Source organism: Coenobita brevimanus, chromosome 53, assembly GCF_032717465.1.
Source record: "Coenobita brevimanus isolate Jiangsu-jjx chromosome 53, ASM3271746v2, whole genome shotgun sequence".
Classification (NCBI taxonomy): Eukaryota; Metazoa; Arthropoda; class Malacostraca; order Decapoda; family Coenobitidae; genus Coenobita; species Coenobita brevimanus.
Genome location: NC_137006.1, coordinates 30,564,866 through 30,586,940, shown reverse-complemented (window position 1 = coordinate 30,586,940; position 22,075 = coordinate 30,564,866). Strand labels below are relative to the sequence as shown.

The 22,075-nt window shown below is 42.5% G+C and overlaps 1 protein-coding gene across 1 annotated transcript in view; it reads left to right on the top strand.

Annotated features, from left to right (window-relative positions):
* Window positions 1-56: 56 nt before the first annotated feature.
* The window catches only part of LOC145400787 (peroxisomal sarcosine oxidase-like), a 194,865-nt gene continuing 172,846 nt past the window's right edge, over window positions 57-22,075 (top strand). Inside the window, exons 1-3 of the mRNA XM_080273224.1 lie at window positions 57-102; window positions 4,355-4,455; window positions 14,925-15,076. Coding sequence (XP_080129350.1) covers window positions 57-102; window positions 4,355-4,455; window positions 14,925-15,076 — 299 coding nt within the window. The remainder of the gene's footprint in view (window positions 103-4,354; window positions 4,456-14,924; window positions 15,077-22,075) is intronic.

Genomic DNA, 22,075 nt, shown 5'->3' with positions numbered 1-22,075 from the left:
ATGCACATCCACCTTCACCAGCCGCTAGTGAAAAGTGAGCTATGTTTTGTACCAGCATGAGGACGGTCGCCTACGACTTATGGAAACAGATGTCAAGTGGAGGTATTTGGCAAATATTAAATATCGAAAACTAGGGATATGACAAGCTTCAAGAAAGCACTAGTCTTACTCAAAAAGACGATACGAATGAAGACATGAAGGCCAATTGCACTGAACTCATCAGTAACACAACGAAATTACTGTGTGTAAGGGATTGCCAGATGGAAGCCCAATGTACGCATATGCAAAATAGCCAGTCAAAAGTATTCATTCATGGGTGTCATTTTTTTTTATCAACGAGTATTTGTGACATTAATAGTCTTTGGTGTTGCTAACTCTTGCAAGTTTATCTAGACATTATAGTCACAATAGGTATGTTACTTATTCAGGTCTAGGACCGAGTTTCGGCTCACCAGCTAGGTAGCAGAAGACATCTGAAAGTCCCTCATTGTGTGAATTTATTTTCTTCTGATAACTGTATTTAAATAACGTCCAACTTCTTTGCAGTACAATTTGTTTGTCCACAGCTACTGAATCCAGCTAGCTGTCCTTGTTGCCCGGTGTTACCGAACAACCCTGTGGACAATGACCAGCCGAGGATGATACAAGCCAGTCCTGCCCAGGAATGTAATGGACCAGCCTCGATCAGTCAAAATAGTCATTACTAATTCACACCAAACACAATATAGTTTGAGTGACAACAAAAACTGGATATAACAGTATTATAGAGCTCATGGGTCTGTGCTTGAGAATTTAATGCACATAAAGAGCATCTACGGTGTATTATTGTATTCTATTTCTGTAGCCCCCCCCACCCACGTGGGGGGGGGGACAATCTGGCCGCACTATGGGGTGGTACTACTACTCTGCGGCCAGGTTGTGTTAGGAAGAATACTGCCACCGAATTCCCTGCGTGTCGTAAAAGGCGACTAAAAGGGGCGGGGTGAGGGGACTAGGGACCCCCTCTTCTGTTTTTTAGTTCCTAAAAAGAGACAGGCCAGAGAAAGGCATGGGGGACTGAGTTATCCCCGTACCCTGAAGATTGAGTCTATGAATGTGTGTGGATGTAGTACGATTGAGGCTAAAAGGGAGGAGATTGGGAGAATGTTTGTGAGAAGAAAGTTGGATGTGTTAGCTTTGAGTGAAACGAAGATGAAAGGGAAGGATGAATGGAAGATTGCCAGGTGTTGATAGAGGAAGGGCAAGAGAAGGTGTGGCCTTGTTAGTGAGTTCGGAAGTACAGCAGTGTGTGATTGAATGGAAGGAGGTGTCATCGAGACTGATGTGGGTGAAAGCGAAGTTTGAACATGAGTTGTGGGTGTTTGTGAGTGCATATGGGCCTGGTAGTGAAAGGGATGAAGAAGAGAGGGAGTCTTTCTGGAATGATGTTGATGAGTGTCTGCTGAGTTTTGGAGCGAATGTGAATGTGGTAATGATGGGAGATCTGAATGCTAGAGTGGGAAATGTAGCAGTTGAAGGTGTAGTTGGTATGCATGGTGTACCTGGAAGAAATGAAAATGGGGAACGAATGATAGAGATGTGTGTTGACCGAGAGATGGTGATTGGAAATACGCTGTTTGAGAAGAAAGATAAGTATACATGGGTGAGACAGGAGGGTGAAATGGTTGTGGATAAAGCATTAATGGACTATGTGGTTGTATCTAGAAATGTAAAAGGAAGATTGTTGGATCTGAGAGTTCTGAGAGGGGAGGGTGGAGGTATGTCTGACCACTACCTGGTGGAGGGAATGTTAAGAGTAGGTAAGAGATGGGTGAGAGCTAGGAGCGTTAGATGTGGCAGGGAGGTTTTGAAAGTGATTGAGTTGGATAAAAGAGAGACAATGATAGAGTATCAGGAGAAATTGAAAGATGAGTGGAACGCAGTGAAAGATCAGGAAAATAACAGTGTGGAGGAGGAATGGCAGTTGTTTAAGAGTGCTGTGGTGGGGCATGCGGAAGAAGTGTGTGGTGTGAGACGTGTGGGTGGCGGTGTAAGAAAAGGAAGTGAATGGTGGTGCGAGGAAGTAAGTATGGCTGTGGCTGAGAAAAGATGTGCATATGAAATGTGGCTGCAGAGGAAGGATGAGGTGTCATATGAGAGGTATAAGGAAAAGAGGATTATGGCGAGAAGGGCTGTGCGTGAAGTTAAAATGGCAGCAGATGAGAGGTGGGATAGGCGGCTGACTAAAAATTTTCAACAGAATAAGAAAATGTTCTTGAAGGTGGTTAAAAGGGTGCGAAAGGGAGAGTCTGGGAAGGAAGAGTGAGTAAAAGCAGAGGATGGATGTTAACTGAGATGGATGCAGTAAGGAAGAGATGGGCAGAGTATTTTGAAAGATTGTTAAATGTAGAGGAGGAAAGGGTGTCTGAGATTGTGGCGGATGGAAGGGTGCTAGGAATAAATGTGTTGGGAGAGTTGAATGATTCTTTGATCACGAAGGAGGAAGTGGAGAAGGGAGTAAAGGAGATGAAAACAGGGAAAGCTGCAGGTATGGATGGGTGTGCTGTGGAATGCCTGAAGGGTGGTGGAATGACTATTGCTGACTGGTTAGTAAGACTGTTGAATGTGTGCTTTGTGAAAGGTATGGTGCCAATTGACTGGGCAAGTGCATGCATGGTCCCGTTGTATAAAGGCAAGGGTGATAAGTATGAATATACTAGCTTTAGCGGTATAAGTCTGTTGAATGTTGTAGGTAAGGTGTATTGTAGAGTGTTAATTATGAGAGTTAGAGAGGGTACAGAGGGAGTGATTGGTGATGAGCAGTGTGACTTTAGGAGAGGGAGGGGATATGTGGATCAGGTGTTTGCTGTGAGACAAGTGTGTGAAAAGTATTTAGCGAAAGGCAAGGATGTGTTTTGGGCATTCATGGATTTAGAGAAAGAGTATGATAGAATTGATAGGGAGGCTCTGTGGACTGTTTTAAGACTGTATGGACTTGATGGGAGGTTACTAAAAGGGGTGAAAAGTTTTTATGTAAACAGTAGACCGTGTGAAAGAGTGGGAAATGCTGCGAGTGATTGGTTTCCCGCGAGAATGGGGCTGCGACAGGGATGTGTAATGTTGCCTTGGTTCTTTAATATTTATATGGATGGTGTTGTAAGGGAGGTGAATGCAAGAGTTTTAGGTGGAGGTCTGAGTCTGGTGAATGTTGATGATGGAGAGTGGAATCTGAAGCAGCTGCTGTTCGCAGATGATACTGCACTGGTGGCTGATTCAGAGGAGAGATTGAGACAGTTGGTAGAGGAGTTTGGAAGGGTGTGTGAAAGGAGGAAATTGAAAGTAAATGAGAATAAGAGTAAAGTGATGAAGTGTACGAGGTTGGTAGATGGTAGGAGGATGAATATAGTTCTGAATGGTGAGTTGCTTGAGGAGGTAGAGTGTTTTAAATATTTAGTGTCACATGTTGCTGTGGATGGAAGAATAGATGCAGAAGTGAAGTTTAGAATGAATGAAGTAGGAAAGGTGCTGGGAGGAATGAAAAAAGTGTTTAGATGTCATTTTCTTAGAATGGATGTAAAGAGAAGGCTGTATGAGGGTGTTTAGTACCGACTGCATTATATGGGGCTGAAACATGGAATATGGATGTAACAGAGAGGAAAAGTTTGAACGTAATGGAGATGAGGTGTCTGAGGAGTATGTGTGGAGTGACTCGTATGGATCGAGTGCGAAATGACGAAGTGCGAAGGAGAACTGGAGTTGTTCGGGAGATGGCTGGTAGAGTTGAGCAGAGGGTGTTGCGATGGTTTGGGCATATGGAGAGAATGGATAATGAGCGATTGGTGAAAAAGATAACTAGATCTTATGTGAGAGGTGTAAGGCTGAGAGGGAGACCACGAATAGGATGGATGGACAGTGTGAAGAGAGCACTGGATGCGAGAGGAGTGTCTGTTGAGTAAGGAAGAGTGGCAGTATGTGAGAGAAATAAATGGAGAGAAATTGTGAATGAATAAATGATGACGCAGCCCTGAGGGGATATTCTTCCGCATTTGGTCTGATCAGCTAGTCAGGTCAGGTGCGGGTAAGGGGATGGGTCTATTATGATGTGGCAGAGGTAAACCAGCTCTGCTGTCGGGCCCTGGTGCGGATGTCACTGACTGCACTGCGCAGTTGACCCTTGTGCGGTGTGGTGCGGTGAAGATCTGTCACTTCTCCCTTCTGGGGCTAAGATGCGAATGAATGTGTTTGAATGGATGAGTAAATGGGGAGTGTGTCGTCCTGTCACGGCTACCTCCCTTTCCTCGGGGGAAGCAGCCTAGGTTTATAGATAGATAGATATCTGTAGCCAAGTACTGATGAATTCCTTTCCTGTGTACAGTATTGAGATGTGACGTAGTCGTTGTGGGTGCTGGCGTTATTGGCAGCTGTGCAGCACTGCACCTGGCCAGGGCCGGCCAGGAAACTATACTGCTTGACCAGGTATGTAGGTTACTACTGTACCTTTTTTACACCTAGGTACGGCAGGTCAGAACACGATATTCCTTGGCCAGGAGCATGATGCACTACTCTACTTTCTTCTATCGTGAGGAATAGAAAACCCCCAAGTATTTGAGAGAGCAAACCCTCACCCTCTCTTCATATGACGCAAGACAAGCAACAGCAAAAATTCGTTCAACTCAGGCTCCAAGTACACACATTCTAATTTCAGTGATCAGAATGCTGCCCAACATTTCAGTTACCATGTTTTCTATACTTGCTTCAGTAGAACTGAAAAAAGAAAAAAAAAAAAAACTCACCTGATTTCGATTTAGTCCATATCATTAACAGCAAAACTGAAAGACTGAAATAGTAGACATGAAGAAAGACAAAAGATAGAAACCCACTTATGAGGTAGGCAGCTGTTTACTTGAAGGAGAGACGCTGCAGTCTATCTCTTGCATTACAGAACTGAACAATAAGAGCATCAAAGTCCTGTAGCCTCACTCTAAGACACGAGACGCAATGAACCCTGAATGGGAAATATAAATAATTAGCAAGAGTACCCGGCGTTGCCAGGATGAACTCAATGATCATGCATACCGACACCGCCTGGGATGCTGGATGCCCCCTCCCCCCATGGGAAAAGACCACGTTTTACCCACTGAAAATATGTTCCCCTTGGGTGTACTTCCTCAGGGAAATTATCCTAATAGGTTCATTTCCCTATAAAACTATTCCTACCATGGGCTAAATATCCAACTATCTATCCACTTACCGACAGTGCCCACCCATTCCACTTGAACTGTCCGCCCTACAAATCCTTTCACCCATCCGACCCGTTGCAGCTAATAACGATGTTTGTATAAACGAAGAAGTCGACGGTAATTGCCTACCATGTTTACACCATGTTGACTTCAACCTCCTCAATTTCCAGAGAACTGACAAACAGACAGATTAAAGATAGAAAGGCAGACAAATATATATATATATATATATATATATATATATATATATATATATATATATATATATATATATATATATATATATATATATATATACGAATAACACAGTTAGCCCTGAGAGCTTTCTGTAACTCCCCCGATTGCTGTTAGAGCTTTCTCCACTTCTTCCGTCACGAGAAAAGGCGCTTCCTCCCCACTCCCCATGAGCTCTGGAGTGATAAAACCGGATGAATGTAGTGTAGACAGACTGGTGTTGCGTGCCCGCATTGAAGGCCATATGCAAATTAGTGGAAGGATGAAAAGTGTCAGCGTAAATGAAATAAAGTGCCCTACAAAATAACTAGTAAACATTGTCATACTTTCATCGTGCTGCACAGCATCAAACATGTGGTGAAGAAAACTCTTGTTCTATAATGTATAAATGTTTAATTTCAATACCTATTTACTATACTGTAGATATCGTTAAAATGTAACTGCATAGAAGAGCCTGGATTAACACTTTTTACAGTTACCAAACATAAAGTAGTGTATAAATGTTGCACAGACTCAGATGCACAGAATCAATGAGGAACAGTAATTATCTTGCGTACTCCTAAGCAACACTGTAAATGACTGAAAAATACACAGAATTATTATGGAATTGTAATGAAATTAGAATTTTTACAAATCTAGTGACATGGGCCACGTAAACTAAAAGCTGCTTTCATGAAACATATATTCCCAAGATACAGGCACCCCGAAAGTGTTAAAAGGATTTTACTAATCCATGGAAGAGATTAAAGTGTGTTTTTCACTACTCTTTAGTATTTTTTATTATGGAATACAGGTTAATCGCATCTAATGCTCATAGCAATTTGCTTAACCTCTGCAGTCCGATGACGCCCTTTTCATAGTCCTGCTACTGTTGAAGTTCTTATTCAGTTTTAAACAGTTCCTTATTAGTGACTGGGAGAAAAGTATCTTTGTATCTTTGTAGACTAATCTAATTGCAGCATGAAAAAAAAAGAAAAAAAAAAAAGAGTCGTTCGCTGAAGCGATGATAAAACTACGACACTTTTGTCTTGCATACAGCACTAGATTTGCCCATTAATGCCAAGGTTACGGTCATATTCGTTTGCTTAGAAATCATACAGTACTTGTGTGAAATACAAGGTATGATGTAAGATTCGCACAGCAGGAACTCAGTATGTCTGTCTATCTATTTATCTAACAATGTCTATCTATCTGTCAATATACATATACTGCATGTACTATATTCATACATACGATATATATATATATATATATATATATATATATATATATATATATATATATATATATATATATATATATATATATATATATATATATATATATATATATCAACAGCAGTTTAAGTGTCCACTGCAGGACCGGCCTATCCCGACCAAAGTGGGGACGATACAGCCAATGTATCTCTACCAAGTGGCTTAGGCTGTCTGGTAGAGATTATATGTAGGGTGAGAAGTGCTTGTAAGTGTAAATGAAGTGTTGGAGTGGCTTTGGATATATGTGTAGTCTGTGAACCAAGTGTAATCGGCCCGCGCAAGCCGACTGGGTGCAAGCATACTTTGTAGTATACGACACTGGTTCAACCACAGCACCCCTTATGTCCGCCAATGCAGTACGTGGCCAGAAGAACGCTCCCAAAGTTTATTACCCAGGTGGGGCGCGAACCCTTGTTCTTCAGTGTACGAAAATGCACACTTTACATATATATATATATATATATATATATATATATATATATATATATATATATATATATATATATATATATATATTATATATATATATATATATATATATATATATATATATATATATATATATATATATATATATATATCATCCAATCCTACATTGCCCCATGAGGAGCGTAGGAGCCCACGGCTAGACAGTTGGTCTCGAAATTTATGAAAGTGACCAGCCTCACTCATCCCTGAGTGGCATTACATGAGCAATCAACCCCAACCATCCCTTGGATATAAGCCTTCACCGGCTCAATCCGATTGGAGTACAATAATTACCCACTAAACCACCAGGTGCCAAAATTTGGTTATATGGTTACCACTCAGTGCAGTAAATGATTTCCTGGTGTATAGGAAACCATTTGGCTTGTCACTCAGGCAGAAGGAAGAGGAAATAATGAAGGAAAGAAAGACAGAGGAGGGAATGTAAAGTCACCCGTAGGCAGCAGGACAAGGAAAGAATGAGGGAAAGAAAGACAGAAAAGGATGGAAGGAAAGAAGGATGGAGGAGAGGATAGGGCAGACACCCGACAGCAACACTACATCGAGTGAGTGGATGGTGAGGGGCCCCCATCTACTACAATATATATATATATATATATATATATATATATATATATATATATATATATATATATATATATATATATATATATATATATATATATATATATATATATATACATATATATATATATATATATATATATATATATATATATATATATATATATATATATATATATATATATATATATATATATATATATATATATATATATATATATATATATATATATATATATGGGAGTGACTATTATCACGTGTTATCACCGCACAGTGATATTAAAGGTGACGTTATTATCACAGAGCGGTGATATTACAGGTGACGTTATTATCACAGCGCGGTGATATTGCTGGTAACGTTATTATCACGGTGTACGGACATTGGCTAAGTGTTCTGAGGGTAGTGAAGGGGGATTGGGAGGGAGGGATATCAGGAGCTTTGTTTATCACTGGTAGTAGTTAGAGGCCAGTGAAGGGGGAGTAGGGAGGGAGGTGGTGAGAGGGTAAGGAGGGGAAGTATTGAGGGAGGGATTTCAGGAGCTTTGTTTATCACTCAGACAAGTAGTTACAACATTAGGGTAGTGAAAGGGGATTAGGAAGGGAGGTGCGGGGACGTGTTTTGTAAACAGTCGCCTCCACTCCCGCCACCGCAGTATAGTCTGGCGTTCGACTCAATAGTATCAGTGACCTGCTGGCCTCAGCCAAGGCAACATGGAGGAAGACAATTACGCAGAAGATCCAGATTATCCTTCTCCTACCAGGCAAGACAACATGGAGGAAGACACTTACGCAGAAGTTCCAGATTATCCTTCTCCTACCAACCATGAGCCAAACGACATGGAGTTACATACGTCAGCAGAACCACAGGAATATCCAGCTAGTTCATCTGCTGACTACGGGCAGGACGACATACAGGCAGACACATGTACCGGTACAGACACAACATCTGTCTTCAGGGATATTTTCTCCACTGACACGTTTAACTCTTTTGTAGAATTTGACTACTTTTTCAAGAAATATCAGAATCACACAGGGTCCGTGTTTCGAGTGAAGTCTTCTAGCTCCGTTATCAGTGAAAATAAGCGTCGTCAGCAGCAAATCCCTGTCGAACTGAAGTACGGCTCTGTTTCATTCGTGTGTGTACACTACGGCAGTCCGAAACGGAAAGGACTGGGTATAAGACAAAAACAGCGATATCTTCCATGTGGCTGTAATGTGTTGGTGGCACTAACAGCAAGAAAAAACAAGCTGGTTATCACAAAGACGTATCTGCAGCATAATCATGAGGTCAGTGTAGCTTTACAGCCCTTCTATAGCCAGAAACGCAGACTGACAAGTTCGGAGATGGGAGACGCAGAGGATGTAGTGAAACTTAACCCAGACAACAAGCAATTAAAATCCTTCCTCCAGGGTAAATACCATAAAGCAGTAACCATGCAAGATGTACGAAATTTGAAGCGGAAAGTGCAAAGTGAGGATGGAATGTCAGACATCGGTAAGTTGACAGAAATAGTGGATGAAATTGTGGATGCAGGAAAAGGAAAGGTAGATATATCAGTGGATGAAAGTAGGGCCATCCAAATGATTGCATTTGCTACTAATGAGATGATAAGCATGTACTGTAAATATCCAGAAATAATTTTCATGGATGGAACTTACAAAATTAACAGATATAATTATCCGCTCTACATGATTCTTGTCCAAGACAACCTAGGTCGTGGCAGGGCTGTCTTTTACGCATTTGTAAGGAGTGAAACAGCAGACATAATGCGGGAGGTAATGTCATTATTTTGTAGGATGATGGAGAATGTAAACCAGACCAAGACAGTTATGACTGACAACGACCAGAACGAAATTCAAGCAGTCCGTGCCTTACTTCCGAAAGCAGACTTGTTACTTTGCAAATTTCATGTCCTGAAATATTTCAAGAAAAAGGTGTCTGAACTTGTGCTTCCTGTCACTAAAAAGAACGAAATTTTTGGTACTCTGAAACAACTTGTCTATGCCCATAATGAAAATTCCTTTCGGTCTACCTTGTCTGTGTTACAACAGCAAGATTCCAGTATGTTTCAATATATATGTACAAACTGGATAAACTGTAAAGATATGTGGGCCACATACCTACGGTCTGCTAAGTTAACATTTGGAAATGACACTAACAACCACATTGAAGCAGAAAACGGTAAACTAAAGCACTTCCTAACATCAACTACATCGATGTCTGAGTGCATATGTAAAATTATGCTTCATAATTCCATCTTAAATGATGAGCGAGCCTACAAGCAGTTTTTGCAGACATGTACATCCGTTGAATATGGAGTTCATGATGTTTTATTGAACAAATTATACAGTCAGTTCACGGAACATGCAGTTAAACTCATGATGAAACACCATAAGTTATCCAAGCCCTCAGATTCTTTATCGATCACATTAGATTCTCCTGGCCTATTTGTTGTGAAAATAGGGTCTACTGACCAAAAAGTAATGAGAAAGGGTGAATCTGGTGCTGAACTCAGCTGCTCATGCACTTTTTATAGTCAACATTTCTTGCCATGTAATCACATTATTGCCGTTGTAAGACAAGAGAATATTGATGTTTCAACTATCAGCATGCAGTCCCGATGGCGGAAGGGGAATACACTAATTCCTGCAGTGGCTTTAGAACCCAAGACCTCTATCATGCACATTACACGACCCCAGTGTCCAATGACCCTTGCCCAAAAATTCCGAGAGAGTCAAGAGACAATGCAGCGCCTCACAGCAGTGCTAACTAATAGTGGAACTGAAGTGTACAAAGCACGACTTGATATGCTGAAACGTATTCTTACTTGCTGGGAACAGGGTAATGATTACCAGTATGCTGCTAGTCCACAGATGTCAAGCACATCAGCTTCACCGACGTCACACACACCAGCTTCATCGTTGTCACACACACCAGCTTCACCGACGTCACACACACCAGCTTCATCGACGTCACACACACCAGCTTCATCGTTGTCACACACACCAGCTTCACCGACGTCACACACACCAGCTTCATCGACGTCACACACACCAGCTTCATCGACGTCACACACGCCAGCTTCATCGTTGTCACACACACCAGCTTCACCGACGTCACACACACCAGCTTCACCGACGTCACACACACCAGCTTCATCGACGTCACACACACCAGCTTCATCGTTGTCACACACACCAGCTTCACCGACGTCACACACACCAGCTTCACCGACGTCACACACACACCAGCTTCACCGACGTCACACACACCAGCTTCACCAATCACAACAGCAGATTCACAACGACTACAGTTAATGAATGCTCATCTTCCTACGGTAAAAATGAGGGGTCGTCCTAAAGAGTCAAAGGTATTAGGACGATTTAATCATTCTAAAGTTGCTAAAGCTGGAGTCAAACGGAAAACAAGTAAGCAGTCCACAAAAGGAAGCAAGAAAGCGATAATTAGTAGTGATTCAAATGATGCGTAATGTTCTGTATACCACTGCCACTAAGACTGTTTAAAACTAGTACTGTTTAAATCTTACTGTGGCCTAATATTCAGTATGGAATATGGAATAAATGTATTTTCATAAAATACTTTTTGATTTTAATATGTAATAAATGTATTTTTATTAAATACCATTTGATTTTAATATGGAATAACTGTATTTTTATTAAATACCTTTTAACATCCTATGATGGCAATTGATAAGTAACCATAAATTATTTCAGATTCTCGGTTAAAATACCGAAAAACATATGATCACCGACCGGTGATAATAAAGCCATTGTTCTTTTCACTGTGCGGTGACTATAATGGGATCAGTAATATCACTCTCTCTCTCGAGAGAGAGAGTAATGGCTTATTCTCACCTTTTGCTCTACACTGAAAAGTAGCTAATTTGCTTTAATCAAGCAAATAATTTCATCCATACTAAATGCTCTCAACTCTCCAACTCGAATTTTTCCCGCTCCTTCTGGCACCTTGCCAAAAATCTTTCTAACAACTTTACCTCATCATCCTTCCCTCCTCTTTTCTACTCTGATGGTTCTGTAGCTATTTCTTCTACTGATAAAGCAGATCTCTTAGCACAGACTTTCTCCTCCAATTCCACCTTAGACGATTCCGGTGCTGTTCCTCCATCACTTCCCCCCTCTGACTTCCTCATGGCTGACATTAAAATTTCTTCAGTTGATGTATTTTCTGCCATCACTGGCCTTAGTACTAACAAGGCATATGGGCCTGATGGGGTTCCTCCTGTTGTTCTCAAGAACTGTGCTTCTGTGCTTACACCCTGCCTAGGCAAACGCTTTCATCTTTGTCTGTCAACTTGTACCTTTCCTTCTTGCTGGAAGTTTGCTCTCATTCAGCCAGTCCCAAAGAAGGGTGACCACTCCCAACCCTCCAACTACCGTCCAATTGCTTTAACGTCCTGTATTTCAAAAGTTTTCGAGTCAATTCTTAATAGAAAAATTTCAAGGCATCTTTCCTATCACAACCTTCTTTCCGATCGTCAGTATGGGTTCCGTCAGGGACGCTCCACTGGCGATCTTCTCACCTACCTTTCAGACTCCTGGTCATCCTCCTTTCGAGACTTTGGCGAAAGCTTTGCCATTGCACTTGACATCTCAAAGGCTTTCGATCGAGTCTGGCATAAATCTTTAATTTCCAAACTGCCCTCCTACGGTTTCTATCCTTCTATCTGTGCCTTCATCGCTAGCTTCCTTTCTGGTCATTCTATAGCCGCTGTTGTAGACGGCCATCGTTCTTCTCCTAGATCTATCAACAGTGGTGTTCCTCAGGGCTCTGTCCTATCACCAACTCTCTTCCTTTTATTCATCAATGATCTTCTAAGCTGTACATCTAACCCTATCCACTCATACGCTGATGACTCCACCCTTCACCTTTCCATTCGGTTCCCGCAACGCCCATCTCAACAGTTGCTTCAACAAACAAGGGATGAGACTATGGCACACCTAATGTCTGACTTGGCTCGTATCTCTGACTGGAGTAAAAATAATATGGTTGTTTTTAATGCATCTAAGACTCAGTTCTTACACCTATCAACCTGACAAAATCTTCCACAGGTATACCCATTAATGTTTAATAATATTCAGCTTAATCTTGCATCATCCTTGAACATGCTTGGGGTTTCATTTACTCGGAACTTATCTTGGAAAGATCATATTACATCTCTTGTAAAATCTGCTTCCAAGAGATTGGGTGTGCTAAGCCGACTCCGCTCTTTCTTTACCCCTGCACAATTGTTGACTCTATACAGGGGTTTTATCCGCCCCTGTGTGGAGTACAACTCTCATGTGTAGGGAAGCTCCCCACATACAGCCCTTCTCAATAGGGTGGAGTCAAAGGCTTTTTGTCTGATTAACTCTCCTCCTCTTACTGACTCCCTTCAACCTCTGTCTCTTCGCTGCACTGTTGCATCTTTATCTCTTTTCTATCGCTACTTTAATGGTCACTGCTCCTCTGAACTTTCTGCTTGCATTCCTCCACCTCTACGACGGGCGCGTAGCACCCGTCTGGCAGCAAACTCTCATCCCTTTTCTGTCCAACTCTCTAATGCAAGAGTTAACCGTTACTCCCAGTCTTTCATTTATGCAACAGGTCAGCTTTGGAACTGTCTCCCACTGTCTGTATTTCCTGCTGCCTATGATCTCCAGTCTTTCAAACGCAGTGTGTCCAGGCATCTCAAAATGATTGGATCTTGAATTTGGCTCTCTATTGTATTTTGTTTTTCTCTTTGAGGGAACTGTTACTGCGGGCTCATGACCTTTGGTTCCTTCTTCTATCTATCTATCTATCTATTACCAGACGCCTCAATCCCGTTTGGGGTGGCCACAAACACATCGCCTCCAAGTCGCCCTGTCCCCCGCCATTTCACTGCCCTGCTCCCAACTCGCACCCCCCTCTCTCATATACCTCTCCACCCCATCCCTCCATCTCATCCTCGGCCTCTCCCTCCCTCTTCCCCCCTCCACCTCACTCACATACACTCTCTTCGTCAGTCTCTCACCCTCCATCCTCTCCACATGGCCAGACCACCTCAGTGTGTTCCTCATAACGCTTCCTATCACATCCACATCCACACCACAACACTCCTTTATATCCTCATTCGTCAGCCTGTCTCTCCACGTGACTCCACAGGCTCCTCTTAAATAACTCATTTCCACTGCTCTCACTCTTGACTTGTGTCCTTCCAACAATGTCCAAGCTTCACTTCCGTACGTTAGAGTTGGTATCACAATACTGTCATGTAGTAACTTTTTCACTTCCATGCTCACTTCCCTGTTTCTTATCACTGCTTTCAAAGAACCAGCAACCTTTCTTCCCTGCTGCACCCTTTCAAGCACTTCACCCTCCAAACCTCCATCCTTACTCATCACACTACCCAAGTACTTAAACGTACTCACATTTTCCAATTCCTCACCATTCAGCCTCGCTGTACATTCACTAACTTCACCTCTCTCAAAGACCATCACTTTACTCTTCCCTACATTCACCTTTAGATTCCGTTTCTTACACACTCTCTCAAACTCATCCACCAAGCCTTGCAGCTCCCCTTCGTCTTCACTCAACAACACAGTATCATCTGCAAATACATGGAGTTTCCAAACACTATCCTCTCTCACCAGGGCCACTCCAACCTCCACTACCCTACCTTGTACCTCTTTTATTACCCCATCCATGTACAGATTGAACAACCATGGAGACATGACACATCCCTGTTTCAAACCAACTTTCAAAGAGAAAAATTCGCTTAGTTCACCATCCACACGCACTGCAGCCTTCGCACCATCGTACATACTCTTCACAGCATTCAACAACTTCTCATCTACTCCATATATTCTTAACACTTTCCACAATCCTTGTCTATCCACCCTGTCATATGCTTTCTCCAAATCCATGAAAGCCACATACAACTTCTTTCCCTTCTCTAGAAACTTTTCCACTAAAGATCTAAGAATGAATATCTGATCTACACAACCTCTTCCCTTCCTAAAGCCTCCCTGTTCTTCTCCAACTAATTTCTCTGTTCTTTCTCTAACTCTGTCTATAAGTATCCTTCCATACACTTTTCCTATTTTTCCTCACATTTAAAAAAAAAAAAAAACTTAGTAACCCTAAAGTAAACTTCCTCTTCAGTTCCCGGTGCCTCACAAGCGGGGAAGTAGCCACGGACTGACCCGGTTGACTCGCCAGGCCAACATCGGCAATACTGCCCTCACGTCCATCATGGCTGACGCCAACACCCAATGGCGCAGCATCCAGGCCCAGGCACGCCAGAACCTCCTCAGGTACACCAGCCCTGCCACAGGTACACCAGCCCTTTACCTCACCACAAGTACAGCAGCAGCACCTACATGCACTAGCCCATAATGTAGCCTACACCAAAAGGCACTAATTCCCCACCCCCCACAGTAGCCCAAGTCGCGGCCACTGACGACCTGGCGATCAAACACCCCACACCCATCGCCAGTACCCGAACCCCAGTGTCAACGTTGTTGGACAGATGTGGAACGGTCAAAGCTGGTGATGTTGCAATGTGTCAATATTGTTTTTATAGACAGAACTAGTAGGGGTATGTATCCAAAACATAACTGTAATGATATGAGAAAGATACAAAAGTGAAAAAAAGACCTACAATGTATTAACTTCCGTCCGTTCTACCTCAAAACAGTTTTTTTCCCCTCAGTACTGCAGATTTCTTGTGCACTTTTAGTACTTGAAAAAGCACTGTCAGCACTATACTCTTAGCGCATGATATACCTGCTGTCTTTATCTCTCTGTACATATAAGGAAGTACAGCTATTTTGCGTAATATCCTACGAAATGATGATGAAATATACAACACATCGGCACAGCACCTACCATATGAGGCAATAGCGTCCATACTGTGTTTATATTCGGAATTAAATCCTGTATTTTGATTGGCTGCTGGAAGAAAAACGGAATGGATGGGCCAATGAAAACTAGAGATCTGGCGTGAGTGTTCCAAACACACACACTTTTCCACGTTCGTGATACTATCTCTTTTAATTTCCCTTGCGGTTTTGTCTCTGTCTGTCTGTCTGTCTATCTCTCTGTCTCTCTCTCTTTCTCTCTCTCTCTCTCTCTCTCTCTCTCTCCACTTAGCACACATGCTTAAATTAAAATTCGCTGCCGCACTCACCCCCAGTCTGGTATTCTGTTTGTACTACTGCTGTAATGGTAACCAATAGAAATTTGTTTTCCACTACATATTCTTTTAGTTTGATTCTCATTGGCTCAGGCATCAGGGGTGGTGCATACGTCAAGACTGACCAAAGTAAATACTTCTGGTGGGATTAACCCGCCCCGTCCCGACCACTTTTTCACCACTGGTACCCCCCCAATCCCGACCATTTTTGGACCCAAATTTTTTTTTGCTAAAACTTTCGCTTTTGGTCAGAAACAATGGTCAGTCACGAAGAAAGTGTTCCCCGGGGTCCATAAGTGCCCTAAACAGGTATACCCTGGTCACACCTGGTACCGTGTTCTCTGTAGGTGATCTGAGCCTCTAACGTTTTCTATGGTATTATAAGTCTGGGAAACCAATGAAAGTAAGTAGATATGTATTTATTACAAACATAAAAACATGTGATAAAAGAGTAAATTGGATTTTATACAAAAATAGAGCTGAAATAAGCATTGTACCATCGTGCGAAACGAGCAAAATCGGGCAGACTGGTCACGATGAATCCTTAACATTCCTGAATCATGATACATATCATTTTTTCTACTTACATAATACATCTACAATAACATTATACCATTTTACATTTTATTGAACTGTTTTTACGTATTCACAGGCCTTTCGATAACATTTAGCGTAATGTTAGCTCTTATTTACGTAGTGAGTGAACGCGCTGTGACTGTTGTTTCAACTCGTATTGTGTTTTTTCTACTTACATAATACTTTCCTAATAACATTATACACTTTTCAACTTTACAGAACTGTTTTGAGATAGTTTCAGGCCTTACGTAAATATTTAGCGTAATAATAGCTCATAATAACACAGACGGTGAAGTCGCTATGACTACTATTTCAACTTACAACCTATTTTTGTACTTATATAATAATTCTCCACTAACATTGCACATGTTTACACTTGATATAATTGATATCACATAATTTCAGACCGTACGATTCTGCTGAGCGTCATATTATCGCGTACTTACACAGTGAGTGTTATCGCGATATCATTTGTTTCATCTTACACTAGTATTCAACTTATAAATTACCTTACTACTAACATTACAACCTTTTCCACTTTATATAAATCCTATCACATACTTACTGACCAGAATGTTCTACTGAGCGTAATATTTTCGCAGATTTACACAGTGGGTGTACTCGTGACATCAATTATTACAACTTACACTATTTGTCAACTTATACGTTTTATTCATGCTAACATTACACCCGTTTCCACTTTATATTCTTGCTATCACATATTTACTGACCAGAGTGTTATACTGAGCATCATATTTTCGCAGATTTACACAGTGGGTGTAGTTTTGATATCACTTCCTTCAACTTACACTATTTCTCAACTTATACATTACTTTCCTGAAAACATTACACCCGTTTCAACTTTATATATGACTTAGCACCTACTGACTGGCCTTACCATTATGATGAGCGTCATATCGCCATCCCACACAGTTTCAGTAGTGTAGGAAGTTATGGTACTCTTTGAAACATGGCTGAAGGCACAACGCAACATTGCACTCGACACACTCGTACCTTGTGTCTTTTCTCTGAGTGGATGGTCTGACTGTCGAGTGCTTGCATACATGGCAGCGGAGCTGGGGTTTACGACGGTTTGGGTCGGAAGGGATTGTGCTAGGATAGTGGCGTCCTGCGAGGTGTAGGGGAGTCTGGGCAGCCATGGGGGTGCAGGTGCGGTGTGTGGGTCTGTCCTGGTCATGCTTGGCGATTATTTCAAGTGCCAGTTCCCTCACAAACCCCTCAAAGGTCTCGGATACTCCAGTGGTCATGGCGTGCAGGTAGTGTGCGTTCAGGACCGTGATGGCGAGCAAGTGGAAAAAGAGTTTCTTGTACCACTTCATCGTGGTCCTGGCACAGTCAACACTGGAAATCATCGAGTCTGACTGATCCACTTGCCTCATGTTCAGATTATAGTCAAGTACAGACTCGGGTTTCCAGACGTTGCGCCTCCTCTCGCTACGGTGATCAACGGAGTCTGTGCGGTGCATCAGGGGGCTGTGAACAGTTGATAGGAGGCAAACTTCCCTGTTGTGGTTCCACAGGGTGGCAAGGATGTTATTGGCCTGGAAGAAAACCACCTCGTTCTTGTCAAGTTTCCTCCCTCTCTTGACCATATGGCGACGGTTTCTCTTGACTGTACCACAGACTCCGGTGTCGTGTTGGTGGAGGAACCTAGCGAGAAGAGGGCTAGTGTACCAGTTGTCCAGGTACAACACATGACCATGATGAAGGTACTTCTCTATCATTGTCTTCACCACGGCCCCAGAGAGTCCTATACTACGATCTTCTGTTATATCTGTCTGTGCGCCCGTGTACAAGACTATGTCTTGCACATAACCAGTCTTACAGTCACACATAACAAAGATCTTGAACCCGAAACGGTGTCTCTTGCTGGGTATGTACTGCCGAAAGGAAATATTGCCTCTCCACAACACAAGACTCTCATCTATGACGAGGTCTCTGTAAGGATAAAATGAGGAGCGGAACATTTCCTGTAAATGATCAAATACCAGCCTAATTCTCCTCATTTTATCTGTGTTATTTGCATTGGCTGGATCTTCTGCATCAAAAAAGTGGAGGCGGCCGAGAATATGCTGAAATCTGTTACGACTCATCACCTTTCCAAAGAAAGGTGTGAGGATCATTGGGTCAGTTGTCCAGTAGGCAGGAATTTGGTTTTTTCTTACCACACCCATCAAGAGAACCAGGGCAAAAAATAAGAACATCTCTGAAATTGTAACGGGATAGTCATATTGTTGGGAATGCCTGCTCATGGTTCCCAAACGTTCACTTTCACGGCGCTGTGTTTGTGAAAATATATTGGTCTGTTCCACTATGCGCCCCACAAACGCCTCCCCAAAGAACAAGTGGAAAAAATCCACCCTAGACGAACCCGCATGCACACCTGGAGCCGTGCAACCAGACTGCCACTCCTCAGTGAAAGGGTGAATGATGGGAGTAAAATTACTCCCATCTTCCCAGTTCCATGAGACACCACCGTCTCCAGCCACGTCCCTATCGTCCCCTTCGTCAGGGTGGGGAGGTGAGGGTGGTGGGGGAGGTTGGGGAGGTGGAGAGCGGCGCCTCTCATCACTCGCACTTCTCTTCCCTCTCCCTTTTCCTTTACCCTTTCCCTTCCCTTTCCTTCCTTTCCCCACATCCTGGGGCTGTGAGGAGGAAGTTTGGGAATATTGTGGGGCGAAAGACGTGCTGGGGAGTGGCTCCACCTCCTCTCCCCTAGGCCTACGTGCACCACGTGCTCGTGCTGCCTCCCTCACACCACTTTCCCCTTCACCCCGCACTCCCGCCACACCACTTTCCCTTTCACCCCGCGCTTCCGCCACACCACTTTCTCTTTCACCCAGCACTCCCACCACACCATTTTCCACTTCCCCAGACAAAAGACTTGCACCATACCTAATATGTCTTCTCGCCCCACCTTCTGATCCTCGGGGTGATATTTTTTCTTTACCCAACCACGAGGCGATATCACGTCCTAAAGCCGCCGTCATCCTTATCGTCCTCATCCTCGTCCTCATCAGATTCAGGATGGAGAGATAGCCATGCACGTGGTTGGGGAGCAGGCTGGCCTTCCCTTGCCTTACGTTATGTCACATACCGCTTTTTCCGGGGCGAACGGACCTCTTCATCACTGCTTGTTATTTCTTCCTCTGGCTGGACGTAATCGTGATCCACCACATCATCGTCAAGTGGAGAATCACTATCTCCAGTGAAGGTTTCCAGGGCGGATGCAATTTCGTCGTCTGAGAGACCTTTCCGTGCCGTGTCGGACCTGGGTCACTGCTAACAGGTGAGTGACCGAGACAAGGGCGAGCGCGGGTCACGCTGGGTCTGGGACGCTGCCTGCCTGGCGGCAGGTAGGGGAGGCTTGGGTACGTGGGCGAATCGAAAATCTCGCGCGAATTTTGAAAATTGTGGAAATTATGAACCTTGCAATTGCAGGATGTTGAAGTACGTCAACGGGATTGGCAGTGACAAAACGTGAGGACGTGGAAGTACGTCGACGGGACGCTGCGGGTTAACCTCTCTTAATCCTTGACTCAGGTGACCACTCGACCTGCCCCGCTCGCCAGGGAATGATTTTCATATCACCTGAACTGTCCTGTACTGTATAGACAGGATTTTTCCATTATGGAAAAAAAAAAATCGTAAAGTTTTTCATCCTGGAAATTTTTACCTAGAAAAGTGGGGGGGACAAAATACTCTGTCCCCCAGGCTCCCAAAAGTGGGGGGGGGGGATGCATCCCTCTGTCCCCCACCCAAATGAGGTCCCCGATGTATGTGTTAATTATACTTACATCCTATATAATATGTTACAAACAATAACTGTATAGTAAACAACATCTTTTGAAAGATATGATGTCGTCACAGCCATTCTTGCTCCCACCTCCGTCATCCTCTCTGAGTTCCTGTCTCCACCACACGCTTTTCTTACTCTCGTCCCCCACTCTCACCCTTTGTTAACTAACATGAACCAAGATTATGATGAAATGATCCACCAGGTATTGGTCAATTCATCATACACCTCTGTATTAAGCATCATCAAATCAATATTATTCAGCACTTCGGTATACCTGTCAATTATTTCATCCTGTTGTAAGCTGTTATGTGACACTGCAAGTTGGGCCTTGCATTACAATGACATATGGTTGTTCATCATTAACACAAAATATATGTGTTTCTCGACGTCCATTAATTCATATTTACGTGGCAATGTAAGTCTTACATTATAAAAACATAAGGTTTATGTTCTTGTCATTAATGCAGTGGCCAAAAAAATCAGGGATCGACTGTGACGAACCACAAACTCTGCTGTAATGAAAAAATTTCGACCTTTGGTTGCAACAGTGATACAATGTCATTTTGTATACGATAGAATGTGGGCTAATCGTATAGCCTACATAATGACATTGTGTCACTCTTGTGACAAGAGGTTGGAATATTTTTATTAAAACAGAGAGTTAGTGGTTCGTCAGACCTGATCCCTGAGTCTTTTGGTTAATGCAATAATGACAGGCACACAACCCAATGTGTTTATGATGTAAGGATTAAATTGCCACGTTACTGTGAATAAATGGACCTCCAAAACACACATAATTTGTGTTAACGATAAACATCCGCATGTCCTTGTAACACAGGTCCAGCTTGAAGTGTGCATGTCACGTAACAGCTTACAACATAATGAAGTAGTTGGCAGGTATACAAAGTATTGTACGTAATTGATTTATTGGTGTTTAATACAGAGGTGTATGATAATATATGGTCAATTCCTGATGAATCATATTGTCATAAACTTAGTTCATATTAGTTAATAAAGGGTGGAAGTGGGGGACGAGAGGGTAAGAGAGGCGTGTGGTGGAGACAGGAACCCAGAGAGAAGAGTGGTGGAGGTGGGAGCGAGAATGGCTGTGTAAAGCCACCATATCTTTCAACAGATGTTGTTTTACAATACTCTAATTATTTGTAACATTATAATACATGACGTAAGTATAATGAACACATAATACACTGTAGGTCGTCTTTCATTTTTGTACATTTCTCACATCCATACAATTATGTTTTAGATAACAGCATAGTGTTACACATTAAATGCCTTTATATACTTACCCCTGCTAGTTCTGATTATCTATAAAAACAATACTGACACATTGTGACATCACTAGCTTTGGCCATTCCAAATCTATCCAACGACGTTTACACTGGAATTGGGGTACGGGCAGTGGATGTGGGGTGTTCGATCGCCAGGTCGTCACTGGCCTCGACTCTGGCTACAGTGGGAGGAAAAATTAGTGCTTTCGGGTGTACATTGGCCTTTCCTCAGTTTCACCAGCCCCTCTTCGGGCACACACACCAGTTGTAATAAAGATATATGACAGTTATAATTAAATAGATAAATAAGTAAATAAATAAATAAATAAAAGAAGTCAGAAGAATTGGTTTTGAGATGAGAAGACAAATTTCTTTCTGTTCCAAGGAATCAAACGCAAAGGTCCATTTCACAAATTAAGTATTCACCAAGAAA